Source organism: Oryzias melastigma, linkage group LG6 (assembly GCF_002922805.2).
Source record: "Oryzias melastigma strain HK-1 linkage group LG6, ASM292280v2, whole genome shotgun sequence".
In the NCBI taxonomy this organism is placed as follows: Eukaryota; Metazoa; Chordata; class Actinopteri; order Beloniformes; family Adrianichthyidae; genus Oryzias; species Oryzias melastigma.
The window spans coordinates 16,607,877-16,631,296 of record NC_050517.1 but is presented as its reverse complement, the minus strand read 5'-3'; the positions used below and the strand labels follow the sequence as shown (position 1 = coordinate 16,631,296).

General features: G+C 36.6%; 2 protein-coding genes across 4 annotated transcripts in view; one reads left to right on the top strand and one right to left on the bottom strand.

The window, feature by feature from the left end:
* Positions 1-2,558, bottom strand: part of LOC112152307 (small VCP interacting protein) — a 7,042-nt gene extending 4,484 nt beyond the window's left edge. Inside the window, exons 1-2 of the mRNA XM_024281802.2 lie at positions 2,065-2,558; positions 1,795-1,845 (exon numbers count right to left, since the gene is read on the bottom strand). Coding sequence (XP_024137570.1) covers positions 1,795-1,845; positions 2,065-2,127 — 114 coding nt within the window. The 5' untranslated portion in view covers positions 2,128-2,558. The remainder of the gene's footprint in view (positions 1-1,794; positions 1,846-2,064) is intronic.
* Positions 2,559-2,857: 299 nt separating this feature from the next.
* ano3 (anoctamin 3) overlaps positions 2,858-23,420 on the top strand; it is a 45,183-nt gene continuing 24,620 nt past the window's right edge. The window contains exons 1-6 of one of the 3 annotated variants that reach the window (XM_036212327.1): positions 2,858-3,347; positions 6,739-6,891; positions 20,070-20,276; positions 22,791-22,915; positions 23,003-23,158; positions 23,245-23,345. In XM_036212327.1, the coding sequence (XP_036068220.1) occupies positions 3,308-3,347; positions 6,739-6,891; positions 20,070-20,276; positions 22,791-22,915; positions 23,003-23,158; positions 23,245-23,345 (782 nt within the window). In that variant the 5' untranslated portion in view covers positions 2,858-3,307. Of the gene's footprint in view, positions 3,348-6,738; positions 6,892-9,065; positions 10,402-20,069; positions 20,277-22,790; positions 22,916-23,002; positions 23,165-23,244; positions 23,346-23,420 lie in introns of those variants that run through there. The other 2 variants (XM_036212328.1, XM_024281750.2) reach the window with 2 other exon arrangements.

The window sequence follows — 23,420 nt, the reverse complement described above, 5'->3', positions numbered from 1 at the left end:
TGTCTGCTAACATTTTTTTTCACCTACATTGAACAGTTTTGAGGTAAAAATAAAATATAAAAGTAAAAACAAATATATAATGTGGACTATTCCTGAGCGGGATTTGAACCCATGTGAATGTGAGTCCGCAGCCATAACCACTGCGCCGTCTAATGGCAGAATCCAAGATGCATGTCAAACTTAAATTTAAACCTGACAATCTGCAATGTGAAAACAGGCAGTCATTGCTGATGGTTTAAAAGCATCAAAAATGAATCAACCCCCTCCCCCCATGTCACCAGTTTGTCAATTATTGTATTTGTCTGTGTTAAAAATAATTCTTTCCCCTGCATTGAACAGTTTCAAGGTAAAAATAAAATATAAAAGTAAAAACAAATGTTTAATGTGGACTATTCCTGAGCATGATTCAAACCCATGACCTTCTGGATGTGAGTCAGCAGCCATAACATTTTAACTGGAAAATCTGCAATGTGAAAACATGAAGTCATTGTTGATGGTTTAGGTGATCACCACAACACTACTTTGAGAAGGGGAGGGGGGCATTGCAGCAGAAGCTGAAATTTCCAGGGATTCTAGTGTTAAGAAGCACCACACAGGACCTAACATATGAGTCTTCACAGGTTTTAGCTTCAGAAACAGAAGATTCAGAGAGCATCTCTTATAGGCCAGAGACTTTTTAGGTAAACCTTGAATACTTTCTCCTCTACTGACCTCTTTGAGGCAAAATTTCTCACCTGAGAACATGAATTATTATGATATAAGTCAGAAAGCTTAAAGTTGCATTTCTGAGTATTTATGTCATTCTAATCATTGTGAATCAGGAACAAATGAAACAATGCTAATGGAAAAATATCTAATGAACTAGTGCCGGTCTGCAGAAACTATATCCTAGAAAACGACTCATGTTTTTGATTTTGCCTAAAAACTGTTAAACGATGATTAAAAAAAACACTTGAAAGTAAATCAAAAATTATTGTAGTGGGACTCTTAACCTTCTTTGTGTCACTAAAACTTGATAATTCTCTCTTTTAAGAATGTCATAAATTCGTATGCAAATATTTCTTTTTTATAGCTCAATTTCTCTTAAGTTGCTAAACTTGAGAGTTATGATTCAAAGCTCTGAAGGGTCAGTTATGAAGAGAAAGTCATAAGACTGAGGCTGTGGCAGCATGTGTGTGTGTAACACGCCCGCATGCCTACATCGAGTATGTTTAGCCCTCAGAGCACATGCCAGAGTGGGGAAATGAGAGGCCCAAGCAGCAGCTAAAACACCCTGAAAACCTGGGGGAGCAATGAGATGTAGATGGAGGCCGAGAGGTTTTTCTATGATAGATCAAGCTTTGATGTGAGAAATTCACAAACTCTTTCAGCTTTTAATCCATTCACGTTGATGATTTTCTGGGGGTATGCTGGGAGTACGTTGGCAGTCACTTTACAACATATAAGACAAGTTGAGGGGGAAAAGAATTCCTGCTCCTTGTCTCGCGTTGCCCCCTCCTACTTTCCATTATCTGCCGTCATATAAGGTATTTGTGTACTTGACGTCTAAACATCATTATTTCCAAGCTGATAACACTGGATTAGTAAATGTTATGTGCTTCTAACTTTGAAATTTAAACAAGTTTCTCAAATGAGTGGATTATTTGAAACTGCTCGTCTACATTGTGGATCTATTGGTGCACTTTCTCTTATCTTGTCATTGAGTTTTTCTGATTTTTTTTTATTATTATTATTATATTTGTGTAGCATCAGAACTATAAAAATGAAATGGAATGGATGTGGAAAAAGCCATACCTCTTTTTGTCTCTTCTCAGCAGCATCAGCTAGCTGTCTTCTTCTGGTCTCCTGTTGAAAGAGGGAAAGTTTAGACTGGAAACAGGCTGTGCGCGTGAGCGTTTAGCATGCTTAACATGCCGGACGAGCCTCAACATCCACTTCAACACAGTCATTAGGGTTCCATAAATCAATAATTCAATGTTTTATTCTGCCGTTACTTTTGTTATTTTAAAAACAAGTGAGATACTCTCATTATTCAGCTAAAACAGAAAGTTGTGGTTAACTTACTGGGTCTGGAGTGACCACTACGTCGTCCGCTGCTCCACCAAGGCACGGCAGGCACATTCCCATTCTGGATAAATAGTCCACCAAGTAAAAAGGCAATTATTAAACTCTATTTTGGCTTCAAGCAACTAGCTATCTAATGAGCAGCCTGGTTCTCCTGAAATCACTGGGGTGGCATAGAAAGCGTAAGAAGTGGCGGCCGCTACTCCCATCAGCTGCCGTGGGGTCGTCGGGCATAACGTTTGCTGCTAGCTAGAGGCTAGTGCTAGCAACGGAGAGCGACGGAGACAAATGCATTTTAGCTAACGGTTACAAGGTATCACTACGAGGCAAACTGCTTCTCCAAGCTCCGAAATAAATTATCTATCCGCAAACCTCTTGCTTGGACGCCACGGCATTTGAGAAATATATATATTTACAGAGTTTAGCCCCCGGAGCCAAATAAATTTCTCTGAGCGTTTGTTTACTCCGCACACAAATTTGTCGAGTTGCGTTCATTGACATTATGTAAATAAAAGTTGTGAATATGAAACCATTCCGGATAAGAGCACATTTAAATACACAAGTTCAATTTGTATTTAACAGTAACATATTTTAGTAGCAATATTAATAATACTCCTAAAAATAGTAATAATAAATGTTGATTAAACGTTTTATCCTACTTTTCCGAGCTTGTTCTCTGTATTTGAACGCATCTGTCAGTTTTCGCTGATCCAGCAGCACCACATTGTGGCCAAGCTGAGCATCAGTTGCCATGGTGATAGCCTAATGACTTGTCCAACCATTATTACTTTTATGGGAAATTGATGAGAGACACTAAAACATTTAAGCTACTCAAAATACATGGTTGAAATCAGATAATTATGGTTTATAAAATATGAATAAGACAAAGAAAAATAAGTAAGGTTGACGACCAAATTGCAGGTTGTCAAAGTGGGTCCTATCTGTTGGGGAGTGGACTTTATCTTCTCATGCTGCAGTTTGTTATCAGACTTTCCGAAGAGAAATCTCCACGTGAAGTGAGTGATGCACTAAAGAGCAGTAGTTCTGTTGAATCAATACTCCACAATCTTTTCCTGTCCACATCTGAAACTCCACCCATTCATTTTCACTGTAGCAACCAGGCTGTTTCACAGGACTGTGTTGTGGGAATATCAGGCTCCATGGACTGGACATTGTTTGACACTTAAAAATAACAATATAGAACCTTTACAAACAGGACATTTATGCTGTACTTGTGCACACAATGGAGCTGACCACATCCAGGGATAATGACAAATCTTCAGGTAAGTTTACCTCATATTTCATGAGGCAATTTAAGTAAGTAAGCTGATGAAAACAGTAACTACAGCATAATGTAAACAGTGATATGGCTTACATTAAATGGAATACATACTGTATTTACCGTTTGGTATTTGTTGGTTCAGTTCTATAAATTCAACAAGTTACATGTTATTATGGTGTGCTTTTTTTTCCTTGTTGAAACTTTCTAAGCATTAAAAATGTACTCCACTCATCTATTCTTTTTCAATTGATCATTTTTTTCACCTATTAAAATAAAATATTCTAAAAAAATAAGAAAAACAGGAGTTAAGTCAACAAACTGTAAATCTATGCATATATTAACTTGACAAAATTTGACATTTTAGGTTTAATTCAATGTTTAGGTAGGATTTTTTTTTTTTAGATTATAGAAAATTTATAGATGAGCATATTACTATATATTACTTTTAAAGTGTTTTCCATAAATGGACACAAGGTGGAGTGTTCAAGTCAAACAGTAATGTGCGTCCTTTTATTTTGACATATGGTTGCACATTCCTGCACCATGGTTGCTACAGACCTGTGACGACATACGTGGTCAGCCTCAGACTGACTGTTTTTAAACCTACACCATGAATCAGGCTTTTCCGTATTAGACTAGCTTAAGAAGCACATATGAAGTCTGTTAAAGGTGTTATTTTCTGATAAAAAACTATTTTAATTTAAAATGAGTCGTGAACAGGGTTTAGCACTTTTAACCTCTGACTTGGAGCATTAGATGTTGTTTTGAATGACTTAGCTCCAGATAGTATCATTGTTTCTGCTACTTTAGTTCTACTATAATTAGTTCTTTAGAATTTGAAAGCTGGTTTCCGCTTGATCTTAACTACAGGCTGCATCAAGGACTTTGTGAAGTTTTGACTGAGTGAAAACCACTGTCTAAGCAATACGACATGGATTGGAGGAAGAGGAGTATGAGTGTTATGCCTGTCCAAGCACTTATGTGGCCTTAAGTGATCTGTGATGGCTAATGTAAGTTATTTGAGAAACCTAAAGCACAAACATCAGCTGCTACGTAATGGAAGGAAGGTGCTCTGAGCAGGAGATCCGCCCCTCAGCTCACATGTAATTTTGCTGATAAAACATTTAAGTTTAGTTAACATTTAACTAAAATTGTAGTATTTGAAGTAGTTTATGTATGTAAGCTCACATTTGTATTTTTATTTTATTTTGAGTGTAGTTCTCACTAATTTAATGGTTGTGTAGTTTCAATGTCATTAGATTTTATAAATGATTGCACACAGTCTGCACAGTTTTAAAAGACACTTAGCGCATTTCAATAAAGTGCTTTTGTCTGATGGAATGAGGAACTGTTTTCATCTTGGGTCAGTCAACCAATGGGGTATAAACAAATAACATACACTTGTGCAGTGAATAGAATTTAGAAGAAACAATAATATTTGAAATTGTATAAAATAAATCTGAGGAAAGTCAAATTTTATTGTGAAGGCCAAACTAAAAACCTATTTTTTAGATTCAAACACAACTAAACTAATGTAAAATAATGTATTTAATAAAACTTTATGACTTTGAGCCTTGTGTAGGTAAATATGATTAAACAAGGGTTTGTGTTGATAACTGTTTATGTAAATATGTATGTATTTATGTTTATATGCTCATTTAAAATGTATAGGCTGGGCTTAAGATTTTTGTTTGTTTGATGTACTTTGATTTACTTTTGTTGATTTATTGATAGGGACAGACAATATAAGGTTACTTCTTTATGCCCCTTTTCATTTATTAACTGCTATAATTTCATTTTGTATTATTTTGATTTTATGTGTTGTTATTAAATGAAATTATAAAAATAAATAAATACATTTAAAAAAATAAAGTCGTCATGTGCAATAAGTTGGAACTATTTCTGTTGCTAATATAATCTTTTGTTAAAGTCTGCTTATCTACAGTGGCAGGTTAACTTTCAACACAAAATGTCACAGCACCCTAAATTTTGTGTGACAACATTTTTTCTTCGCAGATTTAAAAAGATATTCTATTGGCAATAATCTGCCATCTGTTCATTTTTGAAAGATCCACTCTTCACATTTACTAAAAAAGATTTTTGGTCAAAATAGATCACTTTCTATTAGACAATTTCTACGCCCATTTTTATCTGAGTTTGTCAGAAAAAACCCAAATCACTTAAATGGGATAAAACTGCTTATGTGAAAGTGTTTTGTCCTCCCCCCGCCCTGCTGAAGCAATGGAATATTCCAGCAACAGCAAGCTAAGACAGACTTTCTAAAGAGATAAAATAATAATAATAATAATTATTATAAAGATGAAGCGTTGTAATGTGAAAAAAGGAAAAGACAAGACATTTTTTGTCACACTTCCTTAAGTGCAGGAAGACAAAACAGGAGAAAGAACAACAAAAATATGAGAAAACAGTCAAAATGTTGTGAAGACAAAATCGTAAAATTATGTGAGAAAGATCAAAATTTCTTAAGAATAAATCATAAAATTATATGAAAAAAATATGATTGTTTCATTAAATTTAAAACTCTACTTTAAAAAAAGTTAATGTAAAATTACAACATTTTAAGTCATAAATTTATAATTTTGTTCTTATAAAACACTGAATTTTTTTCTTCATAATTTTATAACTTTATTCTCATGTATTTATAAATTATTTGGTGGCCCTAATAACAAAAAAGGAGAGAAAAGGGAAAGGTGGAGGGGGCAGAAAATGATCATTTCTTTTTCCTTTTTTGTTTCCTTTGGTTTCTTCAGGAAAACTTAACTAAATAAGTAATATAAAAACTGCAGAAGGCCCCATGTTATTGTTCACCTGAGGCCTGTAAACTGCTAAGCCTGCCACTGAAATAGATTGATAACATAAGATAGAATAATTTAACTCAAATGAAAGTTTTTTTGTCTCCGTTTGGATGTGTTCGGTCCTGTTGCTCCTCTGTTTTCCTATTAAACAGAAGATTGTAGTGGTCAATCCAGGAGTATTCATTTTACTCTTTATTTTACTTGAGTATTTTTGTGGTCATTCGAGGTGTGCACAGTCATGAAGCTCTATATATATATATATATATTTTACAAATTCGTTCAGAAATCTTTTGTCTGACTCTTTCATTGTCAGCCTGGGAAACCATGGGGCTTCAGTGTCCCTCCCCAGTATCAGGTCACATAGAGGTAAAAGACATTTTCAAGACTATTTAAAAATGTATGAGTGCAGTTACGTGATATGGGGGGCAAAACGCTTGACTGCTGTAATGTGTCAGAGCAGTTATCAATCTCAAATCTTGAGCTATCTGTTTCCATCAATAAGATTAAAAAAAATACTAGCCCAGAGGGGATTATACCATGAAATCCTGGTTTACCTCTTCCGTTTGTGATTGACAGGATCATGTCAACAGGAAATGCTCCTTCCTCTGCTGGTGAATCCTTCCTGCAGCCCTTCTGGATCCGTTTGGGAGACTTCTGTCAATCCTACCATCAGCCTCTCCTACAGCACCCACTCAGAAGACATGAACACCGACTCTAGTCAACCTGTTGGTGAGTTTCCAACTCACATAATAACTTTTACTCAAACATGCGGCTTTATTCTTGTTTTACAAGACGGAGAGTTTTTTTTCACAATTTGAAACTTAAGTCATGACTTAAATCTGTTAAATATGTAAAAAGAGAGAAATCCTGTCATCAATTGTTTTGATTATTTGGTAACTTTTCAAATAAGAAAGACTTTAGGTAAAAAAAAATGTATTGCAGACAGTCAAATTTCAGTTTAATGTTGCATTTTTTTGGTTGCGTTTCTGAAGTCATGCACAGTACAGAATCAAACTTTAGCCCATCGATGAACTGAAGCAGAAACTCCTGAAAGGGTTTCCAGTACTTTCAAAGCTGCATCATCAGCATATTTTACTGATGCTGAGCCTTTTTAGCATTCCATCAGTGGTAATATCGTGGACTGTAAGAGGTCTCGGTGGTTCATAAAGCTTTTTTATGCAAGATCTACAATATTTCTTATTTTTTTTTATTTTTAAGTATAAAAATACTTTTTCTGTTGTTTCTGTCAGTTACTTCTATACCAGTACTTCTCCTAATCAACTTGAGCAACTTTAAAAAAAAAAAAAGCTAATATTTCAGCTTTTTCTGTTCTGTTTCTTTATTTATACTAATTATTGCTGCATCTTGAAGTCATAAATGACAGAAAACATTAGAATTTTAGGTTAATGGTTGAAAAGGTAAAGTATTTTTAAAATTTTGTGTTTAAGCGTCACCAGCTTTAACCCACAGGGTGGCAGTGTTCTACTTGCCTAAAACCCCCTTTTCTTTGCAGCACTCTCATCTGACCTACATCTATACAGTCAGGAATGAGCAAAGGTACCATTTTAAATGAGACTGACCCTGCAGTGAAAGAACCTCTTATTTATTTATCGTGCACTGCAGCGGAGAGAAATGTATTTGCACTGTAGCTAAGTGACATTCACGAGTGGCCCAGCCCCTCATAATAGTTCTGAATAAGTGTTAGAAGGACAGAGACCCAGTGCGCTGCAGGAAAGCAGATGGTATTTGCGTCCATGACAGATGCCTGCACACTCCTCTGCAGGAAGAGATTGATGCTCAAAAGAAGGGTCACAGGTCAAGTTGGGTCACGAAGGCCGGGGTCAGCACAACAACAACCTTTTTAATGTTTTCTCTCATGGATTTTTAACCATGTTTGAAGGTCATGCTGTTCTTGAATCTGAAATTGAACTTTTATGCTTTTTAATATATTCCACGTTTATACGCTTTTACTTTCATTTTGTTACAAACTGTTGCGCAGGTTTAGAAGGAAAACAGTGAAATACAGACACTAACTACTAAAAAAGTAGTCTGTTTGAGCTGAACTGACAGTATTTTCCATATTTGACTCAAATCATACATGAATTAAGACGTTTTTTTTAGATTCATGTGATTTTTGGTGAAAAAAAAAATAGTCTTTAACTCATCTATGTGCCCACATAGGGGCCGATTGGGTCTCCCTGTGCCGGTCCCCAACCCAGATGAATAACAGGACTGTGTCAGGAAGGGAATCCTGTGTAAAAACTCAAACCAAATGTCCTGATCGGTGAAAGCTGATTCGCTGTGGCGACCCCTGACGGTATGTGACAAGAACACTCAGCTTGAACTACTTAATTTTTCATGTTTTGGGCTTCCTTTATAAATGAAATTAAACTCACAAAGGAACTGAAATCTTATACAGTAGCAGTGTTGTCATCATCGGAAGTGTCTGGTGACAGAGTTGTAGTATTGATCTCTTATAACCTCATGGTATTAAATACCTCAGAAAAAAGTGATGAATCCATATGTTAGTGATACCTCTGTCCTATAGAATACTCCCAAAGGTTTCTTCTTCCATGTAGAGCAGGAATGTTTACACTTTTTGTAAAGAGGACCAGATTTGGTGTGTGGCCATTAACTATTTTAAAAGCATTATATTGAAATGAGCAGCTGGAGGGATGTTTCTCGGGGAATAGCAGTGGGATTTCACTGGTCCTGATTTGATTGGTGAGGGGTTTTGAGTGACGGGTCACTGGTGTGGACAGATCCCTAAAATATCGTTTCCCCACTTCAGTACAAAGCCAGATTTGTATTTTTTTTCATATCAAAATTTAAAAAAGAGAGAAGATAAAAGCATAATACATAATACTTTTCATTTCCTCCCATATGAAAAAAAGATCTAAATGTGTTTTAATCAAAATCACTTTAAATTCTCTACAGCAGTCATTCCTAGTTAGCCTGTTGTAGATAGCAGGCTATGTCTGGGATGTTGAGGTCTCGAGGTGAAAATGGTAATTTAGCCAACAAATCACAAACAGTCACAGTTTTTAGAATCAACATTATTGATTTTACGAAAGGAGCCAAATGGGCCAGACTTTGGACATGCCAGATAGGGCTATAGGCTGGTAACATTTTTAACTTATTGTGTCAGGAAGGGCTCTCCGCCAAACCATGTGTGCAGATCGGTGCTTAAAAGTGAACAACAACATACATGTAAGCTTTCATGAAAATGTATTTTAGTCTATGTGGTTCTAGAGAAAAATCGATTTGGCAATATATCACAATATTTAATTTGGCAATATTGTGTCGATCTGAAATCCTGACAAGATGATGTTTAATTATTTTTGAGGAAACGTAGTTTTACTTTTTTGTTCCACTTAAACCCTCGGCCGCTTTGTTGTGTTTGAAGACCATATTCACTATTCCCTTTAAGAAAAAGAAAAAATATTTTCTTAATTTTCAAAAAGTTAAGCTATGAATTTGGTAAAAGTAACTAAGATACAGTAGTGCCTAATGTTGAGATCATTAAATAGGTCTCTTACAATTTTATTACCATGAAAAGCATTATAATATTCAGGCAGTTTTTCTTTTTTGTGAGTCATCCTCTTCCAAAAAAAAAAAAAAAGTGAAAAATTGTTCTGGTACAGTCATGGGATATATCGCGATACGTATTATATCGTGAGACATGTGTCACGATATATATTGTATTGCCAGACTCTTTAATACATAGCCCTAGTTTTTAGTTATTATATGCGTTAAATCCGATGTTACATAGTGTTTTATACCCTACAGAGGCGTCACATCGCCATTATGCAATAACTCGGAGCGCGCGAGGATCCCTGACAAACTGATCGATTCCATCCATCAGAGCGGCGCTGTTCCTCTGGACTCTATAAATCAGGACGGAGGAGGACGCGTCCGTACCAGGACCTCCCCTCCCGCCAGTCACCATGACAACAGTCGTGAATGGTGGCGGATGGGGGGAGAGAGAGACAGAGAGAGAGGAGAGCGTGCGGAGCTGAGACAGACAGGTGTTGCTGCGGGTTTGCGCATCGTCCGTCCGCGAGCCCGTGCGGCGGCATGGGAGCCGAGTTGATGACAGCGCCAGTGCGCCACAGCTCCACACGTGTTGTGCAGTTGGGTTCCTCCAAACACGGATTCTAATTCGCTTTGAGAGACTCTAAGTGAACGCCGCCATGGTGCACCACTCGGGCTCCATCCAGTCCTTCAAGCAGCAGAAAGGTTGGTCTCTGCTGGAGAATTGCATGCGATTTATTTGGGACTTACTTTAGTTGAACAGTTCTTTTTGGGGGGGTGTTTGCACTTGCTGTTAGGCTTTGCACCCCCCTCTCTCTTTCTCCCGGGACCAGAGCTGTTTCTGAACCCTTTGGTTTCTGCCCTGCTGTTTAATCAGTCACATTAAGCTGTTTGGGGAATTTGGATGTCCTGTGGGGATCTGATCACGTGGTTTGGGCTGAAAGTGCCTTCTAATATTTTTTGGCAATAAAATGATAAAGTCTTTTAAGGCTATTTATTTCGACTTTTTAAGATTTTTTTAATATTTAAAATATGTTTTAGCTTGTTCTACTTTATTACTATTTGCCCACAGAAGTGACTAAGCACAGTGTAATAGTTATTTATAGCCTTTACTTGCGCAAATTGTTACCTAATCTGTAAATAAATATCAAGAAACGTCCAGATGGATGATTTAAGTCTAACTGTGGAAAAACAGATTTGTAGATGTTAATTTTTTTAGTCTGAAATAAAGCAATAAAGGTATTTATCACATTTAAAAGCACTTTAAAAAAACTCAAAAGTAAATGTTATCAATAAATGTTTGTAGTTTATTAATGTGATGGAATTTCTCTTTTTATTAGGAGATTGATCTGTGTGAGGCAAATTGGTAATTGAATCGAATAACATTATAAAATCATGTTGAAATTAAATTAATCAATTAACCAATATTGGAAGATTTGGATTGGTAAGTTATATTAAACTATTATGTAAAAACAACACAGCGGACAACAACACACATGTGATGCACCAAAAATGATTAAGCCATCATTACTGTCCAATGTGTGGAAGTGCATTTTTTTAATCATGTTTATGTTGAAAAACAACAGTTGTCTGAACTTTACGGAACTAAAATGTGATGCATTTGACATTAATTCTTGTTTCCTTGTTTGTTTGTACACATATTTAATATTATCCTGCAAGAAATAAAGAAAACTATACTGTTCAGGTGTTTTAGTCATTTTTGAATTTTTGGCTAAAGATGTCCTGGATTGATTTTAGATCAGTGAATCGGATTGTTCAGAATGAACCGATAAATCGTAAAAATTATGATTTGAATCAAATCCTTGTTAAAATGAATGGTTACACCCCTATACTATTTAAATCTTGATCTCAACTTATACATTTGGAGTGTCTGTTACTGAGTAAAAGTGTCTTTCCTCCCCTAATAAAAGGTTTGATTTTGTAATGTTTGCCTAACAGAGGTGATTTATTTCAGTATCACCCTTTCTGACTCCACTCCAACAAAAGACAAAATATATTGCAGTAAAGGATCTCAGATTTATTTGACAGTCTTGCTACAGGCCTGAATGAGTGGGCAGCTTTTCAGTAAGTGCTAAGTGCACCGACAAATGAAAGCCAAGAGGATGAATTATGTCCAAAACCCTGCCCGAACAAAAAATCACAAATTATTTCTGCTTTGACTCAAGCTCAATAAGTACTGAAAGGGTTTAGGGCTCTTTATGAGGCTTCCATTTTTCAAAAGTGAGCAAAGTCGATATTTGTTGTGTAATATTTGTTGGAAAAAGAGTTAGATTCATTGGAGCATTTATGAACTTTCAGAGATAAATTTATTTTCAGTTAGTTTTTGCTGACTTATTGGCAGAAAAGCTCAGCTCAAACAAGTTATAAAAGTTAAGAAATACTCTATGGGGGTACGTTTTTTATCATGTTAAAGTTATGACAACAGTGGTAAAAAGCTGTGATGTTGGTTTGATTTCTCATTTACTTGCACTCAAAATCTATAGAGAATTCTACCTTCATCAAATAAAAGTATATATCTCCTGCTGTCTTAAGTTCAATGTATTTCATTCAGAAAAGACGTCTTAATTTTTTTTAAAGCTAACTGAAAAGCCAAGTACTTCTATTTTTAAGAGACAGAGGCAGTTGTTATTCAAAATGCTGCAACTTTATTGGCACGTGTGTGCGTGTGTGTTTGTGAGCGTAAACCTTTGCTTGTGTGGTTCAATAAAGCCACCTGTCCTCTTATGCAAGCCGGCAAATGGCTTTATAAATACAGACATTCATTTCAGAACAGATATTGGAAGGCACAAACACTGTATCATCTGTTCATAATCTGTTTTCGTATGCAGTAATCTTGGGCAATTATCACTTACAGGTTTAAAATGCAACATCTTTTTCAGTTTGATTTTAAACATAAAGGAAGCTTCTTTTCTTGCATCATTTTATGAATCCAATAGCAGCTTTAAATAGTTATTCTTGGCTCCAAAAGCTCATGCATTGTCTCCATCATGCTATAATTAAACAAAAAAACACATTAAATTCACATTATGCTTAATGTTAAGTGTTGAGGGAAGTGAAATGTGTAAGCGCATCAACGCACAGATCACCCTGTTGTAGTAAAAATTACAATCAGTGGCGTAAGAAGATAGTATTCTGTTAAAGGAGAGAGGGATAAACAGATTGAAAGGAAAGAAAGATGTTTAATCTGTTCAAATGATGCAACCCAGCGGTTGCAGCAGGATTATATCATTGAGTCCTAAACCGTGGATAAAGAAATGCCATCTGCTCTGAGGTGTGTTTGCGTTCCGTCTGTCTGCATCCGCTGCACGTGACAGACACCTGACAGGAACACTGCTGTGTGTGGCTCTCATTACTCTTTATGCATTTCTATGAATGTTTTCCTGTTAATGTTAGGTTACCTAATTACACCCTGTGTGCGTGAGCGTGAAAAACAAAACATGACACTGTCCAAGTTAATCAGTTCGTTGCGTTGGTTTTAATGAAGATGCATGGCTCTTTTTTCCTGTTCCATGTTTAATTCATGAGTTAAAGTCACAAAAAGTTGGTGAAAAATCACTCAGATATACATCTTATTCAGAGGGCAGATAAATTACTCAACAATTTAAAGGACTTATGACAGTTTTTGATAATTGACCTAAATGGATAGTTCACACATGAGTGGAGAAATTACTGTGCTTTCACATCTGATTCAATTCATTTATTTGGACAAAAAAAGGTATTTTTCCCTTTAAATGAGCAATTTTTAAAATGCTGAGAGCGTGGGCAGAGCTCATGGGAGGGGAGCAGAAGACTTTAGAAGACTTTCACTGATTCTCATAGATAGAGTTTTACGCTGGATGTCCTTCCTGACACAACCCCCCCAGCCAGCAAGGCCAAGTGAGCCCCATATGATTTAAAAGTGCACAGAATTTATGGGTTCATCAGCAGTGGTGGCCCCACTTGTGTTTGCTCAATTAAAATATATATATATTTTAAAATGCTCTATAAAGCTTGTATTGATTATTTATTCATCTTTGTCAATAATTAAACTCAAAAATTGGGGGCTTTTTGTTGCCCCCCTGTAGCTCCGCCCCTGGCTGAGAGGTTAAAACTATTGTACAATCATACAAAACAACAGTGATCGTTCAGAGTGGGTCAGCTCAGAACTCAATGTCTCGTTTTGTCTTTTCTAAAAGGCAATCACGATAATCCTTGTTTGTCTCCACAAAATCCTATAAGCTGAATGTAAAGCAAACCTGTAGTTCCATTATAGTCATGGATGGATGTGACCTTGAGTTCATCTTAACTCATTCATTACATGTCACTAAAACACTGAGCTGTGTTTCAGATGTTATTAGATGAACCAAATGAGCTCACAGTAAGACTTTATTCTTTTGATTTATTTCAGATAAATTATGAATGCACCGCTCTGCATAAATTATTGTTTCTTTTTGGTTCTATTCCAGTAATTACCGTGTAAAGAAAAAAAAAAGGAAGAAAGTCGCTGAATATTCTGCTGATGCTAAATGCACTTCTAATGCTCCCTGCAAACGGCGCTTTTTGCTTTCTGTGCGAGTCCTTTGATAAGCTGCCAGGTGGAGGAGGAAAGACTTAACTGCTCTCAGAATGTTTCTGCCGATCCTCCTGTTGTGAACCAGAAAAAAAAAATAAAAAGTAGTGCTTCACATTTCCCTTCATAGAATCCACAAACTAGAACTGATCTGGGTCTGCAGGGGAGACACACATTGAGACTTTGGTACCAGAAAGGGTTAATCCATTGTAGCTGTTTCAAAATGTTTGCATAAAAAATAATGTTTTTCAGCCATTTCCCAAGTTAAAGCTTAAAAAAATAGAAACAAATTGGTCTGAGTCCAAAACAACCTGGAGGCTTAGATTTTAATTAAACTTGAATCTGCAAAGTGTCAATTAACCAATAGGAAGCAGCTGTGTTGATGAGTAACTTCCACCAGGTGTGATCATGACTCAGGGGAGGTGCAGGAGCAGCGCCTGAGTAAATAAGAAAACCACAAACAAAACTAAACCAAACCTCAAGATGTTTCAATCTGAATGAAAGGTGCTATGCAAATAAATAAAGTTTGATTTGTTATTCTGTGGTTGTGATGGAGTGTCTTACAGAGATCTGCAAACGTTGCATTTCTTGTTGTTGCTACGCAATGTTGATCGTCAGAACTTAGCTGTACTAAATCACAATCCCTGTGACTGCAAACTTTCAAAGCTTCAAATTTTCTGGATGTTTCATGCAGTGGATCTGGGTTCTCATATTCAATGGGGCCACTGAAGGCAGAGTCTGGCTCAGGCTGGGCTGTATGGGGTTCTATTTGTGCCAAAAATATGTCTTTGGTCCATTGTCTACATCTACTGAACATGTTTATTGAACATTTATTCATTCTTCTGCGTGTCCTGTAAAACAACAGGAGCCAACGATGCTAGCAGCTGTTGCTAAGGACTTTTAAGCATAAAGAAAGTTGAAAAATCACAAAGTAAATACAAAGCTATAATCAAAGAAGCATAGACATGCAGATGATATTGCTTAGTAGACATTGAACTTTCAAATTAAGGCGGGGGCCGCAAAATATCAACTTGGGGGCCGCAAATGGCCCAGGTTGAGACCCCTGCAGTAAATAGTACTTGACACCTAATTATTAGAAATGACGACTTGTACCCTAATAGTGGTACAGTCCAAGAATATAATGAATCCAACGGCAATTAACATGTTTTATTTGGAAAGAGGGATGATGTGGAATCCAGATGAGGGACTTCCCCCTTTTGAAAGCTGCGACACTGAAGCCCTGCAGCCTGAACATGGATGAATAATTGAAATACTGAGTGGAGAAACATAGATACAGGGATGATGGGAGGCAACCCACTGACCTGAATTCTCTTTGAAGTAGTTAAAAGTCTTGATGCTTCAGGGTTCTTACTGAGATTGTGGACAAGAGCGTCTCCAGCCAACAATTTCACTCTTACCTTTTGCTTCTCAAACCTGCTTTTATTCATATTTGCTTTTTTTTTTTTAAATAAGATTTTTTGCATTTTTATTATGAGATTATGAGTCTGGCTACAAAACAATTGAACTTAATTGATAAAAATTGGTAGTTGTTATACTGTCAGACATGTAACTAACTGAACAAAGGAAAGAAAGAGAAATATTTTTGATTTTCTATTATTATGCATCAAAGTAAACACTTCATTTTCTCTTTAGCTAAATCTAGACCAGTATTCAGATTGCTTCAAGTAGATATGCTGCAATTATTAATAATTTGTGGTTCTTGCACACTGAAAACTCCAAAAAAAAACCCAAATTGGGTTTTTTTAACCCAACTCTAAGGTTAAAAAGGTCCTAACTTTTTTTCTGGATTATCTTAGCTCAAAACATTAGTTTTGCAGCATGAATAAGCCAAGAATTAGGTATAGAATAAGCCATGACGGGGAAAAAATGCTCAAATTCTCTAAATTTTGACGTTTTTTTGTATGAATGATTATGCTCATCATCCAAAAAGTAGTGTTTAATTTGCTACCAGTAGTAGCCTATACATTAATTACATATCAGTGAAAGCATTTTCTTGTTCATTGCTTCTTCCTTTTTCCTCTATGTCACCTCCCTTATAATTTTCAATATTAGCCGACTATGGACTCTTGCCGGATGAGAGGTTAGACAGGAAAGGTCACCTGCCAGATATATGCTATTATCATGCAAACTCTTATAAAACCAAAGCAGTAGAAAGAGATCAATCAAAAGCTGCAGAAAGTCAAACCCAGGATCACAACCACGATTTAATTTATTCATCCAAGATATTTTCTTCCTCTTTATTTTCATTTCTTTAAATGAAATCAGTCTTTTGTACCCAGCTTATGAAAACCCCCGATTAGCATTCTCTCTCTTAATGTGAAATTATATTAGAAATTTTACTTTAAATGTTCTTTTTTTTGCCAACTCACACAGTTGATTTGTAAGTAGTTTGCATGAAGAATGACTGAAGACTTCATGGACTTCATGTTTTTCTTTTACATACAAATTTCAGCTTCAAACTTTCCATGGAACCAGGCAACACCAAGACTCTCTAATTAGTCAGGTCTATATTAAACACCGAGAGTCCTCTGGGGGCCGCTCGCTGCATCCGTAGCCATTAGCCCGCTCGCTCAGATGTGTGATCTCAAACAAGTTGAGCTCTGCCTGCGTCTGCTGGGATTTCTGAAAGTGCTGTTTTGTTTTTTTTTTTGTTTGTGGCAGGCAGGAGCCATTATCTGATGGTAATCATAAACAAAGTTGATGGGAAATTAAGTTACAAAACACATCGATTCTTTGCCAACATTTAACGGAGGCCGTTAAAGTACATCTTCTTTGACTTCCACCACAGAAACTTTCAAATTAGCTTTTTTATTGTTGCTTAACAACCAGTAGAAGATATTGGATTTAGATAAAAATAACAGAGAAACAGCAAAGAAAAGCAGGCAAATTTAGGGAGGAAATGCTCCAAAATCATTATGAAATAACATGACACTGCACAGGTAGATTGATTTGCTCATCATTACTGTATTTATTCATTAATAAAATGATTTTTCCAGTGCATGTGTGTTAGCTTTGTGCATTAGTGTATGTGGAATCCTCTCTATCTGTATTTGAGTACTGGAAGAAAAAAACGGTGTCATCTGTGGTTTCCCCCCAAGCTTCTGGGTTCCCATCTTTATTGGCTTCATCTTCATAGGACTGTGGGAGACTCCCGAGGAGATGAATGTGATAAAAAAGGGTTACTGCGCAGCTTGCGGCATTTTCACTGGAGGGAATTTAAAAGGGCCTGTTTCAGTTCAGTGTTTCAGGAAGGTCACCGAGCGACTGAGGTGAAAGTCCCGTTTAGGCCTCGGTGTGATGAATATATATGTCACTGAAGCAGCAGCCCGGTTAAAAGAAACCATCATGTGTCCTTTAGTGGGACGTCGTGAAGCTGAGCGAGCTGCTGGCTCTCCCTGAAACAAAATATTAGTCCCACCATCATCTCAATGATTTCCAATGGAATTAATAAAACAAGAAAAGCGGAGCCAGTTCAGGTCAACGCAGTCAGAACATGGATCTTTGTCGAATTGACTGCAATACTACAAAGCAAATTAGTTTTGTGATGCAGCATTAAGCTCATTATCTTAATGTGTCGAGGTCTGTAATTTGATGTAATGGAAGTGCAGATGGCTTTAAGGCACTCCATGAAGGACAGACATTGACTCCGATTTAGCCCATGCAGAGATAGACGGACTAATGTCATGTAAGTTTCCTGTCCTTTTTGCTAATTTCCTCACTTTTTAGCCATTATCTTCCGGAAATGGGTTCTGACAGTGTTTTCTTTTAGAGATAGGCTGATATAATTTTTTTTTCATCTGATAACTAATATTTTCCCTGCAACTGTGACTGATAACTGATATTTGCCGATACAATATTTAAATGTCTAGAATAACACAAAGTTAAGAGATTTACTGTTTTCTTTATTAAAAAGCAATAACCTTCACATTGCCACAAATAGCACAAACATGCATCCGAAATAGAAAATATCAAAATACACTGTAAGTATAAACCTATTTCAACATTTATTGATCATTATTTGCAAACACAAGCAATAGGGATTCAAGAACCCTTGAAAATAATAGGATTTAAAGAAAGTACTTTGAAAGCAAGTATTTTTAAACCTAAAAAAATATTTAGAAAGTGCTTAAACATATTTTAAACTGTAAACATAAAACTTTGTAGTTTTGCATGAAAATCTGTTCCTTTGGTTTGTTTGCAGCTTATTAGATTTGGGATGAAGATTTTCCCTTTAAAGTGTAACAACAGGGAAGTTGGAGGCTGACTCCGCCTACAGCCGAAATGTGAAAATCCAGTCAGAGAGGCGGGGCTGGAGAACAGGGTCATTACTGGAGCTGCAGATCCTGAAGTGGGATTTCTGAAATGACATTTGATCTAAATGGTTTGACCAATCACTAAATTCAAATGTAATACCTTGTTTCAACCTGCAGGGGCAGCACACAGACCGTTTTTGACTTTGTTTTCAAGATTTAAATAATTTTATTCTAATTTGTCAAAAATTTGGCAATGACCAACAGAAAGCACTTTTAAAGTCTCATTTATAAAGATCAAAGATTTAGGGCTTGTTTATCCCTTTAACATCACAGTGGATGCTAACAGTCAGATGCTAACTGCATCTGCGATTTGATGAATAAATAAAGCAAAGAAAAATGTCACAACTATCGTAAAACTGGAATTTTCTAAATATTATAATAACTGTTTCCATAAATTCATTTTTCGATGAAAACTCATCTCAAACAAATCCCAAAGGCTTTTCTTCAGGTTTTCTTCCCAAAGACACTTTCCAAATTCGTCTTTTGTTTGGTTCTCTTACTAACGTAGCCAGCACTCCGAACAGTCACTTTGACACGTGACACGGCAAGACAGGTGGATGTGGTGAACAGAATCGGGTAGTTTCCCCCCAAAAAACCCTCTTCAGAATCAGAAAATTAAAAAAGCGGAAAGAATCAAAGTAAGGGTATGCATTTTTTTCCTTGGTACCAAGAGGCCCTCAGACCGGTACCAGTTCGCAGCTCAGGTGTTAGGAACTGTGGTTTAATGAGAAAAGAAAGCACGCCGAAAAATGACGAATTGGGGTTACCCCAAACGTCAAAAAGTGACACGGAAAGGGACCAGAACCACACATCTGTATATGACGAGTTGGGACAGGGAGTGAGAATGTGGTTCTTGAACCAGCAGCCAAAGCGTGCTTGTCCATGCACACGGGGGATGGGAGGGCTAAACCTGCGCTAAACAGAGCGCTTCTCCTGCTGCAGCCAGCAGTCAATGTAAAAGAAAAACATTTCTGATATCGGACTGATACTGATAATCTCAAATTATGTAAATATCAGCCAACACCAATACTGGTACCAATTTATCGCCTATCCCTATTTTATTTGGTTTTGTGTCTTTTATACATAGAAACTATGTTCTTAAAGTTTGATGCACACTACTGTACTTCATCCTTACATAAGATGATTAAATTCAAGATGCAACAAAGTGGTTTCCTTTTAAATTTACTAGAAAAAATCAAAACTGTCAAATGTGCAGCTCCCATAGGACGTATTTTCCTTTGATTCTTACATTCAGACAGTTTGACATATGAGCAGTTTGAAGTCAAGGGTTTGAGTTGACTGTCAAGTTGATTTTCTAGACATCTAATTATCTTGTTGGAGAGGCTAAAGGTGAAGAAGTTGGGCTGCAGATGCCAGCTTGTCTGCAGAATATAAACCTGTAATGAGACACTTGTTTTCAGCTCTCTGTAGTGATGTTGATAAGAGTCTCTCTGCTCCGCTGTCTTTAGGTATGCACACCAGCATCAGCGAGATCCTGAAGGAGAAGAGCCTGAAACCGTCTCGCCGGAGCCTGCCCTGCTTGGCCCAAAGTCAGACCCACCCCATCAACCTCAACCACTTCCTGTCCGTTCCCCTGAGCCCAGACCCTAAACCAGAGATCGAGGGCCTGAGCCAGAGCATCAGCACTTCCTGCAGCATCCTCCCTCCTCAAACAGGTCAGATTTTCCACAAACCATTAGAGGATGTAGTTGCAGCTCCAGTCTGATTGATCACGAAGCCGTGGGAGGAAAGGGAGAGGAAACCCCAGACAGAACCACCTAGATTTCCAAAACATTTCTCACAACTATGGGCACAAAAGGAGGAATTTTATCAAATAATTAAATCTCATCCATTTGTATAATTTCTCTATTTAAACTGAATCCACTGGTTACCAAACAGATTCTCCTTTTTATGCTGAAAGCAAAAAGACACATTTCACTTTTTTAAATTGATTTTTTTTTTAACGTTTTGATGAGTTTTAGTCATAAAAAAATAAAAAAATAAAAATATATATATATAAAAGCTACAGCTGTCTTGTACTGCTGGGGAAATAAAGTGGGATAACACTCCAGGAGAGGAAATGATGTGCCCTTGCTGGGACGAATAATGTGGAGCACCCTGTTAGGGAGCAAAATCATTCACTTGATATTGTTAAGAATATTCCGAGGCAGGGGAGAACAAGCATGTGCTATTTTTGTCACGACTAAACTAGTGCAGGCCTTCCTTTAACGTCTTTTGCAGCTCTGGATATTTCCACGTTTTCAGTTCGTAAGTGGGAAAAACTAAAGAAATCACTTATAAAAAAGCAGCAGAATAATTTGCTAATTTTATTGAAATTAAATCTTTAGGTTTTGCATCACGCTAAGGAGACATGATCCATCAACCAGCATGGGTTGATAGACGTTGCCTGATCTCTCAGTCATTTTCTCATGGGAACCTCAAAATAGAGCACATTCTAATGCTTTACATTTCTAACAGTAACACTCAGAAAACAAATGTAACTGCTGGAAGAGAAAGGTTTCTTATTATCTAACATTACATTATATAGCTTTAAGTAGTCCTGGGCGATATGGAAAGTAATTGTATATCACAAAATAAATTACTTTAAATCACAATTACAATATATATCACAATATATCATACTCATTTTAGTTATTCTCTGACAAAAATTAACAAAAATGTCATTCCTTAGATTTTTTTTACTTTATTTTTCAAGTAACATGTAATGGAATTTTCACAAATGAGAAACTTTAAAAAAAATGCACAACAGTTTCAAGTTTCTTAGTAGGAAGATCAAGTTTTGCACAAAAACAAATAAAAACGATAGAAGAGAAATGGCACGATACAATCTTTTCTACTTACAGTATTTGCTTAGTTTATAGCAACTACTCTTCCAGTTGTTTTTAGCCTGAATGAGTTCTTGGATCAATGCAACACCAGACAGAGACTTAGTCCAAGTAGGTAAGAAAGAATAATGACGTCCTTGTTTATGACAACATTTTTCTTACTGTATTCTGATTCACAGTAACTGCGAAATTTCAGCAGTGATGAGGGAAATTCCCACAATCCATTGCTTTTTTACTGTAAATTCCCACAATTCATCGGTGTTTACAGTAAAATACTGTAAAGTCTTTGTACAGTATTTTACTGTTGGCATTACAGTAAAATACTACCCAGTTTACAGAAATCTGTTACAGTGTATTTAACATTTTTTCTTGGTTATTGAAACATTAAGTCATTCATTCTAAGAGCTTTTCCAGTTTTGACTCAAAACACAGACTAATGTAGTCTTGAAGTTAAACTATAGTCAAACCACTTCAAATCTTTGGAAGATCTGAAGTTCAGTTGCTATTGTTCAACTTCAAAATAACGTCACCCAGATGCATGAGAACCTTCACCGACAGACTAAATTATTCTAAATGTCTTGAATTGTCTGTTTTAAGCACTCCTTCAAAACCCCTCTGCAGCTAAATATCGATCTAGTGACAAACGTGTTTGTAATCAATGGATCTGAGATCAGTTTTATCCTGGCGGATATGCTGTAGCCTAGCAGTTTTTCTCAATTTTTCTGCACTTTTATAGACCACAACTGTGTCGTAAATCGCACACAGTAGTAATCTTGTAATTATGTGGTGTATGTGCTATAAAACTTTTGCTCTGTTATGAAAGTTTTAAAAAATATTTGGTATTTAAATTGCTCAGTCTCTTGCTGCAAGTGTGGTTTTTCATAAAAAACTTCACCCTGCACTGAAAGTGTAAAGTCTTTTAGTTGCTGTGTGGCCCAAAAAAAAAGGCATTTTTATGCTTTTTGGCAAAAATTGAAAAATAATAAAGTTTTACTATATGAGACTACTGCATCATCAGCATGAATTATTTTGGAAAGGTTTGTGTTTTGCTTCACAGCATCCGGTTCCAAAGACATTTTGTTTGTGTTCAGGGTGACGGGTGAAGAGAGGAGGAAAACAAACCGCTGTCTTTTCTTCCTCCGCACAAGGATCTTTTAGATTGCATCAAGGTGTCGCTTCCTCGCTGACACCCACACTTGAAATTACTGTTCAGCTTGGATCTCATTTCAGCGTTGGCAGCCAGATTAGGGAAAATATTGACACGAGGAATAAAGAAAAGCTGCAGAGACCAAAGTCGTCAGTTCAGTAATGGTCTTATTGATCCTGTTCTGGGTTTTTTTGAAGATGGCAGAGAAAACCGTGTAGAAGAGACTGAAGTGAGAACATGTGAAACAAGAGCAGACCAGCCCTTCCTGCTGCACAAGCCGGTCAGCCGAGCTAAATTTGGAGCCCGCACAGTTTCTCAACAGGTACAAACAAAGACCTTCAGATTCCACAACGCTGTCAAGCTTTATCTAAGAGTCTGAAGGGAATCTTTCTTTCTTTCTTTCTTTCAGGAAAAGGATCCGGCAAACTCTTCCGGCCTCTTTTTCCGAGATGGGAAAAAGAGAATTGATTACATCCTGGTTTACAAAAAGTCCAGTCCTCAAGTGGAGAAGAGGTGCACGTTTGAGAAGAATTTGAGAGCTGAGGGTCTCATGCTGGAGAAAGAGGTAAAAGTATGTCTTAAAGTAGAATCATTTTTCGACTTTATAGTTCGCAAACTAAGTGTTTCTGGGGTTTTTTTTTTACCTAAAAGCCCTCCCTGACAAACAACGACATCATGTTTGTGAAAATTCATGCTTCCTGGGACACACTTTGTAAATATGCAGAGCGGATGAACATCAGAATGCCTTTCAGGTAGATGGAGAAACATATTTATGTCTTAATTAAGCTGTTTTTCGACTTTTGGAAAGTTAGTGCACCGTCTAACTT